This window comes from Zootoca vivipara, chromosome 6 (assembly GCF_965207765.1).
Source record: "Zootoca vivipara chromosome 6, rZooViv2.hap1.1, whole genome shotgun sequence".
Taxonomy (NCBI): domain Eukaryota; kingdom Metazoa; phylum Chordata; class Lepidosauria; order Squamata; family Lacertidae; genus Zootoca; species Zootoca vivipara.
The window spans coordinates 20,052,567-20,073,569 of NC_142589.1; the positions used below are offsets into that span (position 1 = coordinate 20,052,567).

A 21,003-nucleotide genomic window follows, 5' to 3' on the forward strand; every position below is an offset into this window, starting at 1 on the left:
CCCCTTGCCGGAGATCATGTGCAAAGCCAAGACTCGCTGTGCTTGCCCTCAGTGGGGTTGGGAAAATTTGCCTCTGCGCTCCAGCCTCCCCACCTAATGCTTTTGTTCAGCACTGAATATGCTCCCAGCGCTGCATTCTGTCTCCTTACGCTGCACATTTCTTTTAGCGCACGGATTCGGAAATGTGGATGATTCATCATGCCCCTAAAAGCCGTTGCGTGTTTGGAAACAGCCTCTCGTTCAGCCCTCCATTGGTGAAAGCTTTGGACTGGGCCTCCGTGACACAAGGCAGATCCGGCTCTTCCTGATGGCAGCGGGGAATTCAGGGGACGGAATCTGCTCTTCTGCAATGGTTCTCCTTCCTCCAGCCTCATCTACAAGAGCACTTCTTTCGCAACAGCGAGCTCGTTCCTTAGGGCACTAGAGAGAGGTGGATCTGCCTATCTCTAGCCTGTGACAATCTTGCACACATCACCCACCGTAGTTTATTCCTAGGATTGCTGGAAAATTCTGACAACCCCCCCCCCCAAAGGAAATGGAAGCAGCAATTGCTAATGGCCATGCATTCGTCTCATTTTTGGGATGGAAACCAGAGCCTTCCTCGGTTCCCAGCCAACCCCATGTTGAGCGGAGAAGGTCTGCAGGGGAGATCTATTTAATGTTCACTTGAATGCAAGTAGAACACCTCGCATGACTGGAGATCCATCTTTATTCGGATGTTTGACCACATAGATAATTCTACCGGCATTCATGCAAAAAAAGTAGAAGCTGCCTTTGGATATTCTCTGCTCAACATCAGGATGGTTGTAGATTGAGCATATGTAGCAATGCTCACAGATGTTGGGAGCGGGGCATGCAAGCATTTCCCTGCCTCCTGTCCATGGATATAGAGGCCACATAGTTCAGGCAAATTCGTTAACATGCTTCCTTTCCAGCGCTCGAAATTCACCGGGTGCCATGCGCATTTTGCACCTGGCTATCAGCCAATTGCAACCAAGTGAAGATACCCGGGCGCCAGGATAATGCCTGATGTCTCCACCATCTGGAGGTGCCTACCTGGAGATCCTTTGATCTTGCCTGTTTTCGCACACTAACAACACACACTGTAGAATTCTATTCATGATATTATATCTACACAATCAGAATGAATTTCAGGAACCAAAAAGTCGTATTGAAAAACGTATTGACTTTCCTGCCGTCTGGCCCTAAAAGGGGTCAACTAGGCATTCTGTTTTGGCAGCTGTGGTTTAAGGAGCCAGTTGGCGCCTAGCTCTGAGTTTCTAACACTGTTGCTATCTAATTTCTTTGATCTGCATCCAGATCACAGAAGCACCCTTAAGCTCCTTGGAATCCTTGCTTCACTTTGGGTTGCTTCGGAGAGATCTTGCTTCAGTTCCCAGTTCTGGATTCCTTTGGATGTTTTGCCCATCCCTACTCTCTACCCAGCTCCCAAGCCTGCATTAAATGCAGCTCATGCATTGCTAAGCATTTTCTCTCAAGTGGGTTAAAGTTGCAGAGAGAGGGTGTGTGTGTGTGTGTGTGTGTGTGTGTGTGTGTGTGTGTGTGTGTGTGTGTGTGTGTGTTGCAGGGTCAGATTCTGCTCATGTTACCTGACCCCCTGCTTGTCAGGTATTCCTAACCCCTTGCATGATTGCACAGGTGTTTAAATCAAACCATGTTATACTAAAAAAGGGGGGGGATGAGGTTTCACCTTGAGGTATGTGGAAGAGACCCAATTTTGTTATTTAAGATTTCTACATAGCCCTGTTTCAAGTTCATGAGGCAGATGATGCTTTTAATTTGCAATACATCAAAAGGCTTTCAGAGATGGCAAGGGTGCCCATGTCACTGAAATATATATACTTCTTTGTGGTGTGGAGAAAGGAGAAGTTTCCCCCCTTCCTTGACGTACTATAACTCAGGCATTCAGTGAAATGAATGAGCAGTAGATTTAGGACAGATGAAAGGAAGTCCTTTCCTATGCGACAAATCATTAATTTAGAGCGAGGGTTGCCAGGGTTGCACATTGTGATTTTGGAGTGAGTACAATCAGCGGCACCTTTCTCATAATTTGAATCCACTGGTTTGGGTCCTACCCTCTGAAGAAGCAGAAAAAAAGCTCGCTCCATCTCCCATTCATATATTAGAAGGTGGCTATCATATCACCTCTCAGCTTTCTCTTCTGCAGGCTAAACATGCCTAACTCCCTCAACCACTCCTCATAAGGCAGTGATGGCAAACCTATGACACGCGTGTCAGCACTGACACGCATGGCCATTTTCGGTGACATGCGTCCGCATGCCGAGACCCCACTTCCGGCCGGCGGCGGAATGCCACAGGCGATGCATCTCTGGGGGCCTTGTGGACTTCCGGCGAGGCAATACGGTGGTCGGCACAGAGCTGCGGAGTTCCTGAAAGTGACCAGCGCTGCAGGAGCTGCCGGATGGGCTCCCAAGCCACCGAATTTTTTTTTAAAAAAACTTTAATACTTTTTCCCTCCCCTTTTTCCTTTTTTTAAAAGGGGAAACAATTATACATTTTTGTTATCTAAACTATAAATACCATGAAATTATGGTTTTTTTCTCGAAGTGAGCATAACCCAAGTTATGCTCTGTTTTTTTAGCGAATTTCAACACACCAAGCTCAAAAGGTTGCCCATCACTGTCATAAGGCTTGGTTTACAGACCCTTGATCATCTCGGTTGTCCTCCTCTGTGCACATTCCAGCTTGAGGCTACCAATGCATGGGACTCCGTCCCCAATCTTATCCCTGTCCAGGAGCGACCCGGGAAGAGCTGTTAAAAGGCATCAAAGGCCCTTGAGCCTCCAGCGACAATGCTGGATTAAGGGAGTATCACTAAGATACACACCTTCTGAATGAAATGTATGGGCATGGGAACCGAGCTGCTGTGAGTGCCTTAAGACAAGTTGCTGCACTAGATGCATTCAGCAGAATTCTCCTTGCGTTCTTATGAATGGCAAACTCATATGAACTAATATGCATGCCATACATGTGATCTTCCACTAAGGAATATATGCAAAGCATGTGCATCTCCATGGTGTCTTGCAACAAGGCTGCTTGCTGCAAATCAATGTGTTGCAGTCGTTCTTTTACTGTACTCTCATGTCCCAGCCACCGAAATCAATGAACATGGTTTGTTTATGCTATCCCCCCCCCCATCACCTTGCTTGGAAAAGGACTTTTGCAAAGGAAGTTGCTTTAAACCAAGTCAGACCACTGGGAGACAGAGAAAGGAGAGGGGGAAGCAGGAGAAGAATGCACACTGTAGGTTTGGAGCTGAAAAGTCAGATCCCCAGTTATCTCAGTTGGTTAGAGTGTAGCGTTGATAACGCCAAAGTCATGGGTTCAATCCCCATACAGACATATTCCTGCATTGCAGGAATGACCCTTGGGGTCCCTTCCAACTCTATAACTCCAGCTCACTCATGATTGGCTGTAGCAGCCTCCTCTAAGCAGGTGGCTTCCATGTAGGACTGATGGGGTGGGGGTTGTCATCCAGAACATTGGGAGGGTGTCAGGTTGGGGAAGACTGGTCCACAGTAATCAGCAGCATCTCTCTAGGATAATGGTGGGCAACCTTAGCCCCGGCTGCCAGATGCGGCCCTCCAGGCCTCACCACTTGGCCCTTGGGACTCTCTCAGGCCACACACCCCTCCCCAGCCACACCTTCTCTCCCCAGGTAACACCCCTCACTGACCTTGCTAGAAGACACCCACCTTGGGGTCTCTCTGGCTGGCTGGAACATATTCCCAAACTCTGATGAGGACTCTTGCTTTCCTGGATGGAAGATTAAGAGGGGTGTTTGTGTACAAGCTAGCGGTGAAATTTGCATTAGTTGCTCTGCCATTAGTGGCTCTGGCCATCGACTTGGATGGCTTTAGATGATGCATCAAGTTCACGGAGGGGAAGGCTCTGGATAACTACTAGATGGGCCACTGGCCTGATCTAACAGGGCTCTCTTTGTGTTCTTCAAACCCTTCTGGGATGGTCGGGGTTTTGGAAGAACTTCTTTGATTTCCCTGCTCTGATACTAGGCCAGCCTGGGCTCATTCAGTGGAGATTTAGGTCAGTTTGCCTGCTTTAGCTGCTAGCACAGCTGTTCTCCGTTCTCCGGCTGGCTCTGAGGAATCAGAGCAGGCTAGACCGCAAAAATCTGTACCTCTGGCAGGAGTTGGGATGCAAACCTTCCTGTAGGGTTTTTCTCCTACTCATACAGAGCCCGCCCTCACCCCACCTCATTTTAGGGTTGATGCAGTGGGATTAAATGTCAATCACCCTGCACTGCATGTTCTGGGGCAGGGTCCCCAAACTAAGGCCCAGGGGCCGGATGTGGCCCAATCGCCTTCCAAATCTGGCCCGCGGACGGTCCAGGAATCAGCATGTTTTTACATGAGTAGAATGTGTCCTTTTATTTAAAATGCATCTCGGGGTTATAGGAATTCGTTCATTATTATTATTTTTTTCCAAAATATAGTCCAGCCCTCCACAAGGTCTGAGGGACAGTGGACCGGCCCCCTGCTGAAAAAGTTTGCTGACCCCTGTTCTGGGGGAACATGCAAGTCCTACAAGGAGCAGTGAGGGGCCTCCCTGCCAGTCCTAAGAGTTGCCCCCTACAGATGCTCAGATGAGGGAACGACATGCAGTGCCAACGCGAATAGCTACACAGCAGGCCTGGGAGGTCACATGACATGGGCCAAGCTGAAGCTAGGGCAGGTGGTCCCGGATGGGACAGCCACACAACAGCCCATAATCCTACTGGCAAAAAAAAAAGGCAGGTGACACTCAACAGCCAATTTTGCACCAGCACCCAATAGGAAAACGGCAAAATTTGCTCAGTCCTGGGCTATTGTTAGTGAGGGAGGTCACCAGGCCCCTCCTCCATGCTGTCAAATTATGGATCTTCAACAAGTCAGCCTGTCCCTTGTCTGCTCTCAGGCCTGAGTGCCAGGCACAAAACTGGTTCTGGAGGCAACCCAAGCAGCCTGGCATTTTCAAGATCATACCCTCCAACATTTCTCCGATGAAAATAGGGACATCCTTAATAATAATAATGATATTTATTAATAATAATACTTTTTACCCCACCCATCTGACTGGGTTGCCCAAGCCACTCTGGGCAGCTTCCAACACACACACACACACACACACACACACACACACACACACACACACACACACATTAAACATTTAGAAAACTTCCCTATGCAAGGCTGCCTTCAGATGTCTTCTGAAGGTTGTATAGTTGCTTTCTCCTTGTTCTGGGGTTCGCATAACTCCATACCCTCCAACATTTCTCCAATGAAAATAGGGACATCCTAGGAAAAGTGAGGCCAAACCATTCTGGGATCAAATCAGAAACCGGGATGGCTTCTGCAAATCCGGGACTGTCCTTGGAAAATAGGGGCACTTGGAGAGTCTGCAAGCTGCAACAACCTGTTGCAGGTGTTGTCTATCCCCGGATCAAGAAGAAGTGATGTTTGTTGATGCAAGGGATGGTCCCTGGGTGGTGGGTTCCAGTCTTGGTTCATTGCATCAAAGCTAGGCAGGATGGCTCCCTTCCCCTGTCCTTGTCATGTTAACAATATCCCCACATGCAGAAAAGGAGCAGCCAAATATTTCCCTTTCTACCTTACAGCAAGGATAAACTTCAGCAGCGTTGTTTCTGTGCACCAGGTTGCCTTTAAAGCAAGGGTGGGGAAAGTCTTTCAGTCTGAGGGCAACTTTTCCTCCTGGAAAATCTTTGGAGGGGAGGCACATGTCACTGGTGGGTGCCCACAGAAGTGGGCAGAGCATCCAATGCAAACCTCAACTTTCTACGAATGTTTCTCTGCACCATAACTTTATGCGCCTCTATGATCATTCCACATCACTCCCTTTTATCCCCCCCCCCCAATAAAAAGCCCCAAATATAGCCTTTCCTCCTAAGCGTGTGCATTTTTGTAAACCTTTCTTGGCTGGAGAACTGCATTTGGACTTTGAAGGGTGGCTGTGTTTTAGAGAATGCAAATGAGGTAGATTTGCTGTTAAATACAAACTTAATCAAAAAGTTACCTTGGAATATCCTACTGCCATGTGGATTTTCCTTGCGATGCAGAAATGCTGGCATGCATTTTGACTGCCTGCCCGTTGTTGTTTTTTCTGCTGCACATGACTGGGATTGCACATGTGATTGAGCATGATCTGCGTGCGCACGCAAGGGTACATGCATGCTTTTTAAAAATAGGGGAAAGTAAGCACCCGTGGAGAGCCCTGTTGGATGAGACAAAAGCACCACCAAGCCGGCCATCCTGTTTACTTGCATGCTTGTACACGCCCTGCTGTGCTGCTTGCCATCAATACGCATGCTCTTGCCGCTGGAGCATCCCAAAACGGAGTCCCTTTTCCTGCTCTCTTGTCCTCCTCGCCAACCATTTCTTGGGTAGAAGCCCGTGTGGAGCTGGCAACAGTTGCCTGCTTTGCAGCCTGTCCGTTAAAACACCGAAATCTGGTGCTCTTGGCTGTTGGGGAAATGCAGAAGGCCAAGAGCAAATAATCGCGGCGAGGGTATGGCAGGATATCTCCCGGCCCTGGCTCATCTTCATGAGGTTTTGACCCCCTGAGCAGCTTCCTAGCAGGAAGCAGGATCTGTCTGGAGCCAAGCAGTCAAGGCCGGTGCTTGTACACCCTGCAGAACTTCCTGTAGGACTCAGAGACCCTGGGTGGAGTCATCATTTACTGATCAGACCTTTTGGCTGCAGTAGCTCCACATCAGCATATTACCCTTGGTGCTGAAAGCGCCTCACTGCTTGCCGGAACATCACCAAGCCAATATTACTGCTAGTGAGAACCAGTGTGGTGTGGTGGTTAGAGTATCAGACTACGACCTGGGAGACCAGGGTTCGAATCCCTGCTCGGCCATAAAGCTCACTGGGTGTGACCATGGGCCAGTCACTGCCTCTCAGCCCAATCTGCCTCACAGGGTTGTTGCAGGGATTAAATGTGCACCACTTTGGGCTCCTCGGAGGAAAAAGTGGGCTATATATCCGCCATTAATAGTAATAATTAATTAAATTAGGGCATAAAGCCCTCAACAGTCTAGGACCATGGCTCTTAAACACAGGCCACGTTATTGTAATCATCTGAGGAAGCCGGCTTGACTTTCCCACAGTTATTCACATATTCCTCTACTTTGTATGCAAACCAAAGCTTTTTAGCTTAGTGGCACCAGTAATTTGGAATGCTGTTTCTATTGAATTGTAGACAGGCACCTACAATTATTCTATTTTGAAACGTACTCAAAACATTTTCGTTTCCCCAAACTTTTCAGAGAATTCGGTCACATCAGATACCCGCGAGTAGTAACACCTGCAGATACATGGTAGCTCCATGAAGGAAAGGGCCTTCTCACAACTCTCGGCACTGTTTGTTAACTACAGCTGCCAGGATCCTTTCGTGGAAACCATGACTGTTTAAAGTGGCATCATCACCGTCATAATTTTATTCTTTATACCCCGCCCACTCTGGGTGGCTTACAGTATGTAGTGCTTCAAATGTTTTTGCAAGAAAAGCTTTCAAATGTTAAAGTCTGGACATGGGATTAATTTCCAAAGAAGGGTGTCAGTCATATATATGATTTTAGGTTCTTAGCTGTGATTTTGCTACTCTGGCTTCAACAGATCCGGCATGCATGTATGACGTTCTTATGAACCTCACCTTCCATGAGGTTTCCTCGACTGGATCATGGGAGCGCAGGACTAGGCAAGCCTAGCTCTAACCACTGTACTTTACTCTCCTCTCTGCTGTTTCAGCAGAGCAGATCCCCATGGATTTGCACCTGCAGCCCCAGGGCCCAGCCCCAAAGCCACCCTTCTGCCTTGTGTGTGGCCTTGCCTCGCACCCGGTGCCTCGGCGTGGCGAGATGTGGCAGGTCGTGTGCCGTGGAGACTTTGGTGTCTGTGCGGCTGCTGTTTGCACTTGAAAGATTTGAGGCCTGCGAAAAGGAAAAAGGGGGAGGAAAAAAAGAAGCATTTAATTATCTGGGCAATTAATTCCACTCAGTATAGTTCGTGGGGAGGGGGTAGACCCAATGTCAATGGGGATGCTTATTTAATGAGGTAATGACGCGAGGGGGGGGGGGACACCCGAAAACCCCTGGTGAATTCCTCAGCCAGAGAAGGAGGGAAGAAGAATCCACCTGAATAAAGAAGGGGGAACGGTTGGAGGAGAGGTTGCCTTTATGGAGGCACAAAAGATTTCCGAATTCCCCCAGCCTCTGCAGCTGCCCGCACCCCAGCCCCACGTCTGGGAATGCTGCCCACAACAACTTGGGCCTTGAGAGACGCCTCACAGTTTCTCCCCACGCTGGGCAGGCTAATGCCTTGCCAACGTCGTCCCCCCCCCAATCCACTACTCCTGCTTGGAAAGCTGGACTTTTACCATTGAAGATACGCCTGCCCTGGTCCCGGGGGGGGGGGGGCAGAGCGGCAATCAGCCCTGGCATCTCCTTCAGCCTGGAGGGAAGCCAGCCATGGCGGCATGGACATTTTAATGAAAAGCCCATCGATGTGGGCAGGCCGGGTCGGGCTGGCTTGGCTAAGTGGGCCGGGGGGGTGGGGAAGTGGCACAGACTCCTGCCGGGATGGCAGCCAGGCCTGCGCCTGCCCGTTCCCATCGGCCGAGGAGGATTTGCTTTAAATGCCAAGCACAGCATGCCGGCCTGCAGAGACAGACGTGGGCTGGAACGGCACAAAAGGAGAGCCCCCCCCCCCTCAGCATCCCCGGCTCTCTCGTCCTGCCATAGGAGGGCAGGCGGTCGAGTGGCTTCTCCTGGCTCACACCCTGATGTCCCCCATCAGCCACCCTCTCTGCTCTTTGCTGAGGTGAGAGGAAACAGCAGAGCCTGAGGGTCTTAATCTTGGGGTCGTGGGTTTGAGCCCCGCCAAAGATTCCTGTACTGCAGGGGGTTTGACTAGATGGCCCTAGGGGTCCCTTCCAGCTCTATGATTCTCACGGTTGCAAAGGACGAGTGCTTCTGGCGCCACACGGTCATCTCTGACTGCCGGGGTGGGGAAGCCCAATTCAGTCTGAGGGTCACATCTCCCTCTGTTGGGGGCTGCTTGCCTGTGGTGGACGGGCCAGAAGCTAAACTGGCCAAAGCAAGAAATGTAACTCTTACCATTTGTAGAGTAGGCTGGTGTCTACACACAGACACCGATACAGATGTTTCAGTTTCCTGTTAATTTTGTTGCTTTGAATATATACTTTATATCTGACTTTCTTCAGTGATGTTTTATTCTGGATTGATTGATTTGATGTCCGACTGTGTTGTAAACCACTTTGAGATTGTTCCTTCAAACTATAAAGCGGTATAGGAATGAAATGAAAATTATTAAAAATAATATCAAATGCAGTTCCAGATTTGGCCCATGGGGTCACGAAGAGTCGGACACAATTAAACAACTAAACAACAACAACAATTGTTTACATAATGAAGGAACGCAAAGTTATATAAAAAACATCTGGAGGTTCTAGTCCTTGTCAAAATCTCAAATTATGCCTAATTTCCTCACTTATTCCAGTGAGCATCTGGAATAAGATCTTCCACTCAGCTTCTGGAATAGGATCTTCCACTCAGTTTCAACTACTATTCATTCTGATATATATTTCAAGCGAAGAACTTGACAATTTGGGAATGGCAAAACTCCGTGGGAAACTTAGCAGTGCGTTCCTAACCAGTGTTAACTCAGGAGTGAATCCTGTCCAATTCAGTGGGACTTAACTGCCAGGCAAGCGGAGTTAGGGTCGTAACCTGGAATCCCATTGCTGTCGTTTGGGTAAGATTGGCATGCATTTTCCTGCAACATCAGCCCGGTGGGGGAAGCACCACCTGCTAAAGTGCTTAGCTCTAGGGTCAGAAACCAAATGGGGTCAACTCTAAGCTTGGGCTGGTTGAGAAGGTGACCTCTGACTTCTGTTTCTTTTCTGTTCACCTGCAGAAACACTGATGGACTCCACCACGGCAACGGCAGAGCTAGGCTGGACAGTGCGTCCACCATCAGGGGTGAGTTTGTGGGGAAGAGGCACAGGAACCGGAGAGGGGGAGAGGGGCTTCGCCAATCCGACATGAGCAGGGATGTCTGAAACTATCAGTTTTGGCGTTTCTCATTTCCCCAATCTTCAACTCAGTTCTCCCCATTTCCACACCAATTTGCTTTTTTTAAAAAAAAATGTCCTTGTGAAAACTAATCAGCGCTTTGTGAAGGTTTCTCCGAATATACACATTTCGGCAAAACCATTTCCCCTGATCGAATGCATCTCTGGAGTCATTTTCACAGATATATGTATTTTTATCCCAGTGTTTTGCATTTTTGTACTCATTCCTCGGCCGGATAGGTGAACTGCGGAATATGGAGAAGTGTGAATTTTGAAGGGCAGCTGTTTTTTCAGTTTGCGTGCTGATGTGGGAAGTGTGAAGAAGGCAGGTTTGCCTATAAATGTAAATCAAATGTATGCCCATCTTTAGACATGAGAAAGGTCTCCTTGGTCAGGGACAACTTTCTATATTGGTCTCCAAGAAAGAGGGAAACGGGCTAGCTTCAAGTGGCTCTTCAGGGTTTCAAGCTGTGCTGTGGTGACTTGGTGGTGGGAGAGGGTGGATACAATTTGAATTATCTGGCAGGGTTGCAAACATGCAAAGCATGCAGTGCACGACAGGCAGCAACACTGGTAGCTGCCTAATGCCAGCTCCAACTCTTTGACTCTCAGGCTGTCTGGCTGAAAAGAGTCCTGCCCATCCCCTGCTTCCCTGATCTGGGGATTGAACCTCAAACCTGTGCCATGCCCTCCTGACAAGCTGCCCTATATTGAATCAGACCATTAGCTCATCCAACCCAATATTGCTTACTCTGACTGGCAGCAGCTTTTCAGGATCTCACGCAGAGACTTTCCCCACTCCTTGCAACCCAATCCTTTAAACCAGAGGTGTCTGGGATTGAACCTGGAGCCTTCTGTATTCAAAGCATGCAATCTACCGCTGAGCCTCTTCAATATTGACAAGGGAGAGGGAGGGAGAAGATTTGCAGGTTTTTGATGAAAAGCCCCCCCCCCAAGCCAATTTCAGAACCCTCCATGTAATATGTATAAGGAGAAGGCTCCAAATGCTCGCTGCTCATTTGCGAATTGCACAGAGGAAAATGCCTAGGTAATTTTCCGTCGGAATGCCGCAAACTCTCACATAATAATTCTGATAAGGCTGACAGCGCTAATGAACGCAATTAGTTGATTAATTAAATTCATGGCAATTTATTTTTTTAAAAAGGTGTTTAATTGAGGGTGGGGACTCTCTGGATGCCATTGCAGGAAGCAAGTTGATGTTTAGGCATCACACTTTGAATAGGGTTTTTTGGGGGTGGGTGGGCATGCAAATAAAGCATTTTGTGGTGTTGAATCCAAAGAAATGCTAATTTACCCCAGATAGTCTCAACACACACACACAATCTGCTTGCAGATATAACCTAGCAAGCAGCTACAGTAAGCCAGGACCGCCCCCCCCCCAAGCAAATCAGAAGCAGGGAATTTTCCAGAGGCTGCATTTCATTTGTTAAAAGAAAATATGCATATATATGACCCGTCATTTTAAACTGAAGGCATCTGCACTAGAAGAATCAAATGCAAATTAAAGATAGGCATATTATGCATAACCCGAATCAATAGGCAACTGGTCAATCAAATAAGCTGCAAGAATAAAAAGCAAAAGCTGGTAGTGATTTGCTAGGAGTTAGAAAAGAAGCTAGTTAAGGAAACTCAAGGCAAATGCACACCACACGTTTAAAGGGCACCCAGCACACATTTAAAGCATGTGACTTCCTCCAGGGAATCCTGGGAACTGTAGTTCCCCCACACATAGAGCTACAATTCCCAGCACCTTTAGCAAGCAACAGTTTCTAGGATTATTTAGGGGAAGCCATGTGCGCTAACTGAGCCTTGGATGTGTTTTAAATGTATCGCGTGGATCTGCTTTTTTTGAAACTCGTAAAGGCCCTGAATGCCCTCTTCAACAGCATGGGCTGTGTACACACTATACCGGTAGATTTGAAGCACATTTAAGACACATCACTAAAGAACCCTGGGAACTAGTATGGTAAGCATGCTGGGAATTGTAGTTCTGTCAGGAAGAAAGCAGAGCAGTACAACTGCAGTTTACTGCCTCCACCCAGCTAGGCCAGGGGTGAGGAGTCTTTTTTCAGCTTGAGGGCCAAATAGCCTCTTTGGCAGCCTTCTAGGGGCCACATAGGGATGTGGGTGGTGCTGTGGTCTAAACCATAGCTGCCAAGTTTTCCCTTTTCTCACGAGGAAGCCTATTCAGCATAAGGGAAAATCCCTTTAAAAAAGGGATAACTTGGCAGCTATGGTCTAAACTACTGAGCCTCTTGGACTTGCCGGTCGAAAGGTTCGCAGTTTGAATCTCCTTGATGGAGTAAGCTCCCGTTGCTCTGTCCCAGCTTCTGCCAACCTAGCAGTTCGAAAGCACACCACTGCAAGTAAATAGGTACTGCTGTGGCAGGAAGGCAAACAGTGTTTCCGTGCGCTCTGGTTTCCATCACGGTGGTCCGTTGCACCAGAAGCAGTTTAGTCCTTGTTGTGTACTGAGCTGAATCCTAGAACAATAGGATCCTGAATGCAGCAGTCTGATTGGTCCGCAGGAGCCACCCAATCCAGCTCCAGGTGGAAGTGATTCAGCAACCTGATTTGCCTGCAGGAGCAGCCAATCAGGCTGCTGGCAGAAGTCAATCCGCAACCTGATTGGCCCACAAGTAGCCAATCGCACAAGGCCCATTGTGTAAATAATGTATATAAGCAGACGTTTGGGGGAAAGAGCCATTCCTTCCTTCTCTTCTTCTCCTTTTTGCTACTAGAAGCTGAATAAAGAGCATGAAATTCACTCTCGACTATATTTCAGTCCTGCTGGCCACATGACCCGGAAATCTGTCTGTGGACAAATGCCAGCTCCCTTGGCCTGAAAGCGAGATAAGCGCTGCAACCCCATAATCGCCTTTAACTGGACTTAGCTGTCCAGGGGTCCTTTACCTTTACCTTACCTTTTAGGGGCCACATGTATCAGGCAATGCCCTGGTCTTGTGAATAACAGAACCATAGAATCGTAGAGTTGGAAGGGATCATAAGGGGCCATCTAACCCCCTGGAATGCAGGAACGACAGCTAAAGAATCCTTGACATATTCCATCTTGATAACAACTAGATGTCATCTATACAGCAGTTGAGGTTTCGTTCTCCATTTCAAATGTGCCCATCCAATGGACGTGTTGGACTTTCCCCCCACATGGCTGGCTTGGGTGTCCAACATCACTCAGCATTCCCTCAAAGCAGAGGCAGGTTGATCGAGGAACTGTGCTCTCTGAGCACTGAAGCCCCGAGTCAAATTTGGCCAGAGCTGTGAACTCATGACTTGGCCTTAGGCACGCTGGGACGCTCTTGCAGACTCAGGCTTCCCCATCTGTAACATGGGGGCAAATCATAGCACTTAGCTTCCTTGCAGATTAGTTGCAAGATCTGCAGAGCTAATGTGTGTGTGCAGAGTGCTTTGACTGCTTCATGCTATGTGGACGCCAAGTGTTTTTCTTGCTATTAGCGTCGGGAGTCCAGCCAGTAGCCAGTAAACCTGAACCGCTTGGGTCATGGTGACAGAATTCACCTGGCAGGAACTGCCACAGCGATCCTGTAGGGTGTGAGCTGGGATCAATTAGCCAGAGAGGAAGTCTGGAGCAGAGAGCAGCTGCCAGGAGGGAAGGGGAGGAGGACAGAGGCAGGATGGGGAGCACATCTAAGCAGGGGCTGAAGGGAGCCAGGATGAACCAACAATTTCTGGGTTCTGCTGAGACTCGAGAAGTACAGACACAGCAGGTTTCAGGTGCTATTTGGAACCTAAGCAGACTTTCTAAGAAAGGGTGAATGTCAACAGAGTCCATCTTACTCCTGTGGCTGGTCCCAGAGACTTCTTGGAAACATGTGAGCAAGGTACCAAAGACATTTCTTGTTATTTTGTTCCTGGTATTCATGGGTACGCCTGTTTTCCAGGGGGAAACCAGAAGTTCCTGGGGAATCCCGCCAGTGGGGAGTGAAGGCAATAACCTCTCTCCTCTATTTGAACCCCACCAGCAACTGCCTCGGGACTCTTTTTCAACAAAAGTGGTTCTGTTTGTATGTTCAAGTTAAGATTCCTGCATTATTGGGGGGGGGGACTGGATGACCCTCAGGATCCCTTCCAACTCTAAGGTTCTGTAATTCTATGCTTCTAAGAAGAGGTTGGATGGCCATCTGTCCGGGATTATTTCGATGTGATTCCTTCATTGCAAAGGGTTGAACTAGAATCTAGATGATCGTCATGGTCCCTTCCAACTCTACAGTTCTGTGATTCTACAAGTTCCATCAGACCTGACTACAGGCCAAACTAGGAGGGGCTTATGGGAGTTGTGGTTCAGAAGCAATTTAGAGGGCTGCTGTTGAGTCACTCCTGTTTTGATGAGTTATCACAGGAAGTTCCAGTGGCCAGGCTTCTCCAGAACTCTTCTTTTACCTTTTAATTTTTGATGAAGAATTCTGATGGACCAGCAGAAATGCCCATCTCTGGGGTGGGGTGCAGAGGTTAAATAGAAGGCATGATTCAAGGAGTTTTGGCTGGCGCCTTCATTATACACTGTTCTTCTTCTTCTTTGGTGATCCCCCATAGCCGAGTAAGATTGTCTTCCATGAACAGAACAGTGAGTCCTCAAGTCTGAACAGTGAGTCCGTAAGTCCGTAAGTGTGGAGGCAATTCTGGATCCACACGTCCTTCCACAATGGGGACATAGGTTTCCGGATGGGAGTTGATTATGGTTTGCCAAGCGTTGCCTTCCTCTTAGCTCATTTCTCCCTTTCGTCCTGAGTTTGAGCATCTTCAAAGTCCATGACACCTTTGGTCAAGGTTGTTCTTCAGTTGGAGCGCTCGCAGGCCAGTGTTTTCCAGTTGTCTGTGTTTATACTACATTTTTTAAGATTTGCATTGAGGACATCTTAAACCTCTTTTGTCAACCACCACCATTATGCTTTCCATTTTTAAGTTCAGAATAGAGTAGTTAAAATATATTATTAGGCTCTAGGTGAAAGCTTTAACCAGGCCATTGGCTGATGAACATCCTACACCATTTTAAATGCTTCGGGGGGGGGGGTATTGGTTTGTTTGTTCTTGTTTTTATTATGTATTTTGTGTTTTTATCATGTTGCAAACTACCTAGAGATCTATGGATGAAGGGCGATATACTAATTTAATAAATAAATAAATAAATAATAGTAGAGTTGGAAGAGGCTTCAGAGGTCATCCAATTTAATCCACCGCCACCCTGCTAATGCAGGAAATCCCCTGCCAAAACAACCCCGAAAGGTGGGCCACCCAGCCTTTGCTTGCAGCGAAGGATAATTCACCACCTTTTGAGACCATCTGCTCCACTGTCAAACAGTGTGTGCCGTCTGGGCATCTTTCCTAATATTGTGTCTAAATCAGGGGTCCCCAAACTTACCTGGCTTTGGGCTGGTGCCCGCTGTGGCGATCGCGCAGTGGGCCAGAGGGTGGGGGAGCGAGCACCCATATGCATGCACACACACTATTTCTCGAGTACTTCCGGGTCGGAGGAGCGCCAGAAATAGCTTGTGTGTATGCGCAAGCTATTTCTGGCACTCCTTCGACCTGGAAGTGGGCAGGCGCACCGCACCGCACCGATAAGAGTGGGTGGCGGGTGGCGGGGATCGTCGCAGGTCGGATAAAAGAGGCCTTTGGGCCGTATCCGGCCCATGGGCCGTAGTCTGGGGATGTCTGGTCTAAATCTTATTTTCTTGTAATTGGGCAGAGCTGTGTGCAGTAACTACTAGATTTGGCTCGGACACCGATTCAGCACTTTGAAAGTTTCCCAGTTTGGTTCCAACCCAAATCCCAATTTAGAAAAATGAAAGTAAAGCTTGTGCCTCCCTCTTTTTTTAATTATTGCATGAAAAATTGATTGGGGGGGGGAGAGAGAGAGGCTATAACTTGTTTCCCTTTTGACAGAACTTGATGACACTTGCGGACAGAGTTGCTCGACACGAGTGGACGAAGCCTGCCAAATTGCAGGCAGATAGGTCCAGGGATTTTGTGATGGGAACCCTTTTTTCATTTTATTATTTTTAAAAGAAGCCATCTGTAGCCTCTTTTATTTTTTGGCGGAAATGAATGATATCTTCATGCTTGTTAGCCTCCCGTGAGAGGACGGACCCTGCCAAATTTCAGATGGAGTGCTGCAAGGGTACTCCTGCAAGGACAGCCTTTACAGTTTGGGGATGGTTAAAGAGGAATCGCTTAATGCTTCAGATGCCTTAGTGGGGAATTTGTACAAAAGCAGCAAACTGGAGACAGGTGTCTGTGGATCAGGGAACTGAGCAAAACATAGATAAATCAGCCTAGGAGTGCTTTTATATTTAGGCATCTTTAAAGGGGCAGTGTGCACAAGATTTGGCTGAGTGGCTTGGACGCATGCAGGCTCCGCGCTGCCCAAACAGTCCACCCACTGCCTCCCTGCCCCCAGTTGTAGGGCGGCTGAGTGGGTGGAGGCAAGCAGACTCCAGAGGCCCCGCAGTGCACCACCTCTATGGGCGGCTTGCCCCGCCCCTTTGGCAAGGGGTGGGGCATCAGGCAGGAAGCAGAGGCAGGTGGAATGGGAAAACTGCAGAAGGCCCGAGAGCTCCTTGACCTGGGGCGTCATCTTCCCATGAGAAGGCAGACCCAGCACCGTCACTCTCCTTCATGCCTCACAACCTGCAGGGTCAACGCCTCTGCCCAACTGCTGATGAGGAGGCATTTATCCTGTGGGGCTCAGTTTCTTCTTTGCAAGCAGCTTTCTTGCAGGTGAGATCCTGAACAGTGCCAGCCACTTCTTCTTGCATGCAGGGAAGCCACTTGCAAAGGAGCAGCCCTGCACAGGATGGATTTGGAAGGGGTTTAGACTAGATGACCCTCGGGTCCCTTTCAACACTAAAACCGTATAATTCTAGGATCAGATCCTCCAGCTTACCAGGAGGATTGGATCCTCCTTGGTGCCCCTCCTGACCATTCCCCCCCCCTAAAATGCTGTTTTAACCTTTCTGTGTAGTAGCGTTTGGGGTTTTTAAAGCCTTATTTCCACCTCAGAAATTGATCCAGGGCGGAGTGGATGGTTTCCAGGGCACCAGAGGGGATTAGTTGCAGATCAGGGGCCGTGCATGGCCCTACATTAAAATTGCTTTTAAAAAACAAAACAAAAAGGCACCCCCTTCCCCAAAATGGCATGCGTCATGAAAGTGCCCCTAGGAAAGTAACCTGCAGAATTTCAGGTGCCAGGAGTTGTGATCCCCTCCATTCCTGACTTGTGTTCTTCTCAGTTGGAACCAAATGTCACTAGGGCAGGCGACCAGGGGCTCGGGGGGGGGGGGTGAAAATGCAAAGCTGAGTTGACAGGAGTGGATGTGTGCAGGCATGTGACATAGAGGCAGAAGGCCTGTGATGCCCAGCGTTTCACAAACAAGCAGAACTATCAAACAACGCAGAACAGAATGGACAGGAGCAAATGGATACATCGCTTCAGCATCCATCCTTCCCGCAAAGGCGTTTTCTCTGATCAGAGGCGAGGCCTGTCAGTCACAGAAGGGCCTCCCTCCCCCTTCTCCCCACATTTGCATTTTTCTTTTATGACAAACTTCGAGACAAGCGTTTCTGTTTCTGAGAAACCAGTTTGGTAGCCGCTGCCAGAGATTCTCTAGCCGTGGTTCCTGCATTGCAGGGGGTTGGACCAGATGACCCCTAGAGGTCCCTTCCAACCGGACAATTGAATGATTCTCTCCACCCCTACGTGCTCTTCCCAAAGAGGTGGTTCCCTAAGGATTCTTCAAGGTCTGGCACCTGCCATCCAAAAATATACACCCCCACTTTCAGCCAGAAAGTGCATTTTCACACCAAGTTGTTATCGGTTCAGTGCGCAGCATCTCATTCCCCGAGAACTATAATTTTCAAAATTCAATACTGGCCAAGAAAATTGCAGAAATCCATGTCCCATAAGAAGGCGGCATCAACCGGCAGGTAAGCATCGGCCATACAGGTACATGTTTTGAGCAGAGATGAGAGGGGAAATAATAATGCCATTGTTTCTCAGGATGGAGACAGGCAGTTTGTCTCAGGCAGGGGTGGGGAGGCAGAGCCCAATCCTGTTTTCTGCTGGCTTCGGGAGTGCAAGGAGGTTCCCTGCAGGAAACTCCCTCACAAGCCCCATGTCTGGTCCAACTTGGGGACTGAAAAGTGCCACCTCGCCTGACATCATTGTGACATCAGGGGATTGGCACGGTGGTAAGCCCCACCCACCTGTCAATTTTGGTCCACAAAGCAGGAGAAGGTTCCCTACACCTGGTCTAAGGGAGCTGATAGCAATATGGCAGGACTTCTGCCTATCATGTTTTCCTCTCACCCCATCATCTGTGCTACAAAAAAAGATTTTGCAGGGATCTTAGGCACTCCAAACCATGGGCGATAGCGGTGCCTCCCGCAATCTCAGGCTGATATCTGAGCTTTGCCGCAATGTGAAAACCACTCACAGAAACATAGAGCCACTCACCAGGAGTGTTTGTTGAAAATATATTCTTTTTCTGCAAGCAAATCACACAGAAGTTGTGCTAGATAGAGAGCTCTGTTTCTGGAAGTGGCTGTTGCATCGTATGAAAGCTCAGACATAACATGGAAATTAACAGTTGGGGAAATGCCAGGAGAATGGAAGAAACTGCCGTGTGGATGCAGCCTGGTGCAGAGGCAAAGGTGGATTGCATACATTTGCAGAGCTGGCTCTACCCTTGGGCAAAGGGAAGTGACTGCCTCAGGTGGTAGATGTTTGGTGGGTGGCAGCAGCAAATTCCCTGGCTATTCCTCCTAAATTCTCCTCGCCAACAATTTCCTTCCCCGGGAGGACAGAGCTGGATATCCTCCGCAGCATATCCTGCCCCGCACACCCCAAACGAGCCTTGTGGGGTGGAGGATACTCTCCCACTGCCAGTGTTGAAATAAATTGCAGCTACCTGTCCAGTTGGCTTCCGTACATGGAAAGAGGATGGGGCACCACCTCATGCTTGGCTTCAGGTGGCAAAATGTCTAGCGCTGGCTCTGCACCTTGGATGCAGAAGAACTAGAGGGTAGAGAGTCTTTAACCGTGGCTCCTGCATTTGCAGGTGGTTGGAATAGACAATCCTCTGGGTCCCTTCCAACTCTACAATTCTAGGATCCTTGAGGTTGCCCAGCAGAGATAGGGGACCTCTTTGAGCCCAACGGCCATGTTCCCTTCTGGACCACTTACCATGTGTTTGTGTGAGAGAGAGATGAGGAAAGCAGCAATAGCAAGCAGAGCAATGGCTGTAAATTTCACCTTTGAGCAGTAGGCTATCTCAGTGGTTAGAGCATGAGACTCCTAACCCCAGGGTCATGTGTTTGAGCCCCACATTGGGCAAAGGATTCCTGCATTGCAGGGGGTGGACTAGATGACCCCAGGGGTTCCTTCCAGCTCTATGATTCTACAGAGGCCCACATGCCTTTCTCCACCCTCCATCTAGGCAAGCAAGGACACAGTTCAGCCAGGCAAAAACTCTCAAGGGTGGGTCCAAAGGAAGAGAAGGGCATGGCCTTCTGGGGGAGTCCTGAGGACCAGCTAGAGACGCTTGGGTGGCCCCTTGCCTCTTGAGTAGCAGCCCCACTGCATGTAGAAATAGCCCTTTGGGGTGCCATTTTACCCTAGGAAAATGGAGAGCTGCCTTATAATGAGTCAGACGGATGATCCATGTTGCTCATTCATGTTTGCTCTGACCACCTGCAGTTCTTGAGGGATTCAGCTCCTCCCTGTCTCTCCCAGCCTGACCTTGAGTTGCCGGGTATTGAATTCGGGACCTTTGGGATGCAAAGCAGATCCTCTGCCGCTGAGTTACACCCCTTCCCTAATATTCCTACAGCCTCAGCCAACTTTCTTAGGCACTATTCATCTTTTACAAGACAAGCACAGCTTATGCATCTGAGTAGGAGTTGCTCCCTCTGGGATATCCCTGCTTTCATTCCACATTATTCTCCGAACATGTTTTCTGCATCTTTTTTTTTTTAAGACCCTGTTAAGATGGCTAGAGGCAGCCTTAGGATGTGGGCTATATCTAACCCACTGAGAATTCCCGCTCTGCTGCCATGTGCTAACTCACCTGAGTGGCAGTAGCTCTGGCCTGCAGAGGGATGAAAGCATTTCCAGAGGGGAAGCTGAGGCAAGCCAGATATGTCCCACATTGCCTCTCCCTGCCTTAAATTGTATGAATCAGGAGCAGGGGTGGGGCCGGGTTGTATGGGAAATATTGTTTGTTTCTACCTCCAGCCGCAGGATTTTGAAGGAACTAAATGTGCAGGAGATTGTCCTTACTTAGCTAACAAATGTATTATTTGATGGTGATGTGTTTTACCCCGCTCATCCAGTGGCATGCAGAGATCAGTGAGAAGACAATCCCTGCTTTTGGGCTCACTACCTAAGAGACACAGCACAAAAGGAAAAGTGAAGGGAGGGAGGAGGAAAAAGCAAGCTCAGGCACTAACGCTTAGTAACAGAGGTTATAGCATGAATGAACAAATTTGGGGGAGGAGCCCATAGCTGCTTGTCTTTCTGCTGAGCGGATGGAGTAGCCATGCAAAGTATTATTTGCTCCAGTCTTTGCATTGGCTGCCATTAAACTACCAGCTAAGTTCAAGGTGTTACTGCTATTTGTATAAATTCCTTGAACCAGGTGGCTTGAAGGGCCACCTTGTCCTTTATACGGTGGAAAGGTTGCCACAGTCATCTCCAGAAACCCTCCCAACTCTCCCACCATCATCTCGAATTCATTCCGTTTCTATGCGAACCAAGGCTTTCAGCTTGGCGGCAACCAGCACTTTTGGAGCACT

General features: G+C 48.6%; 1 protein-coding gene across 3 annotated transcripts in view; it reads left to right on the top strand.

The window, feature by feature from the left end:
* Positions 1-21,003, top strand: part of EPHB2 (EPH receptor B2) — a 112,364-nt gene that overhangs the window by 16,439 nt on the left and 74,922 nt on the right. For all 3 annotated transcript variants that reach the window (XM_088671698.1, XM_035119893.3, XM_088671699.1), the window contains exon 2: positions 9,996-10,060. In XM_088671698.1, coding sequence (XP_088527824.1) covers positions 9,996-10,060 — 65 coding nt within the window. The remainder of the gene's footprint in view (positions 1-9,995; positions 10,061-21,003) is intronic.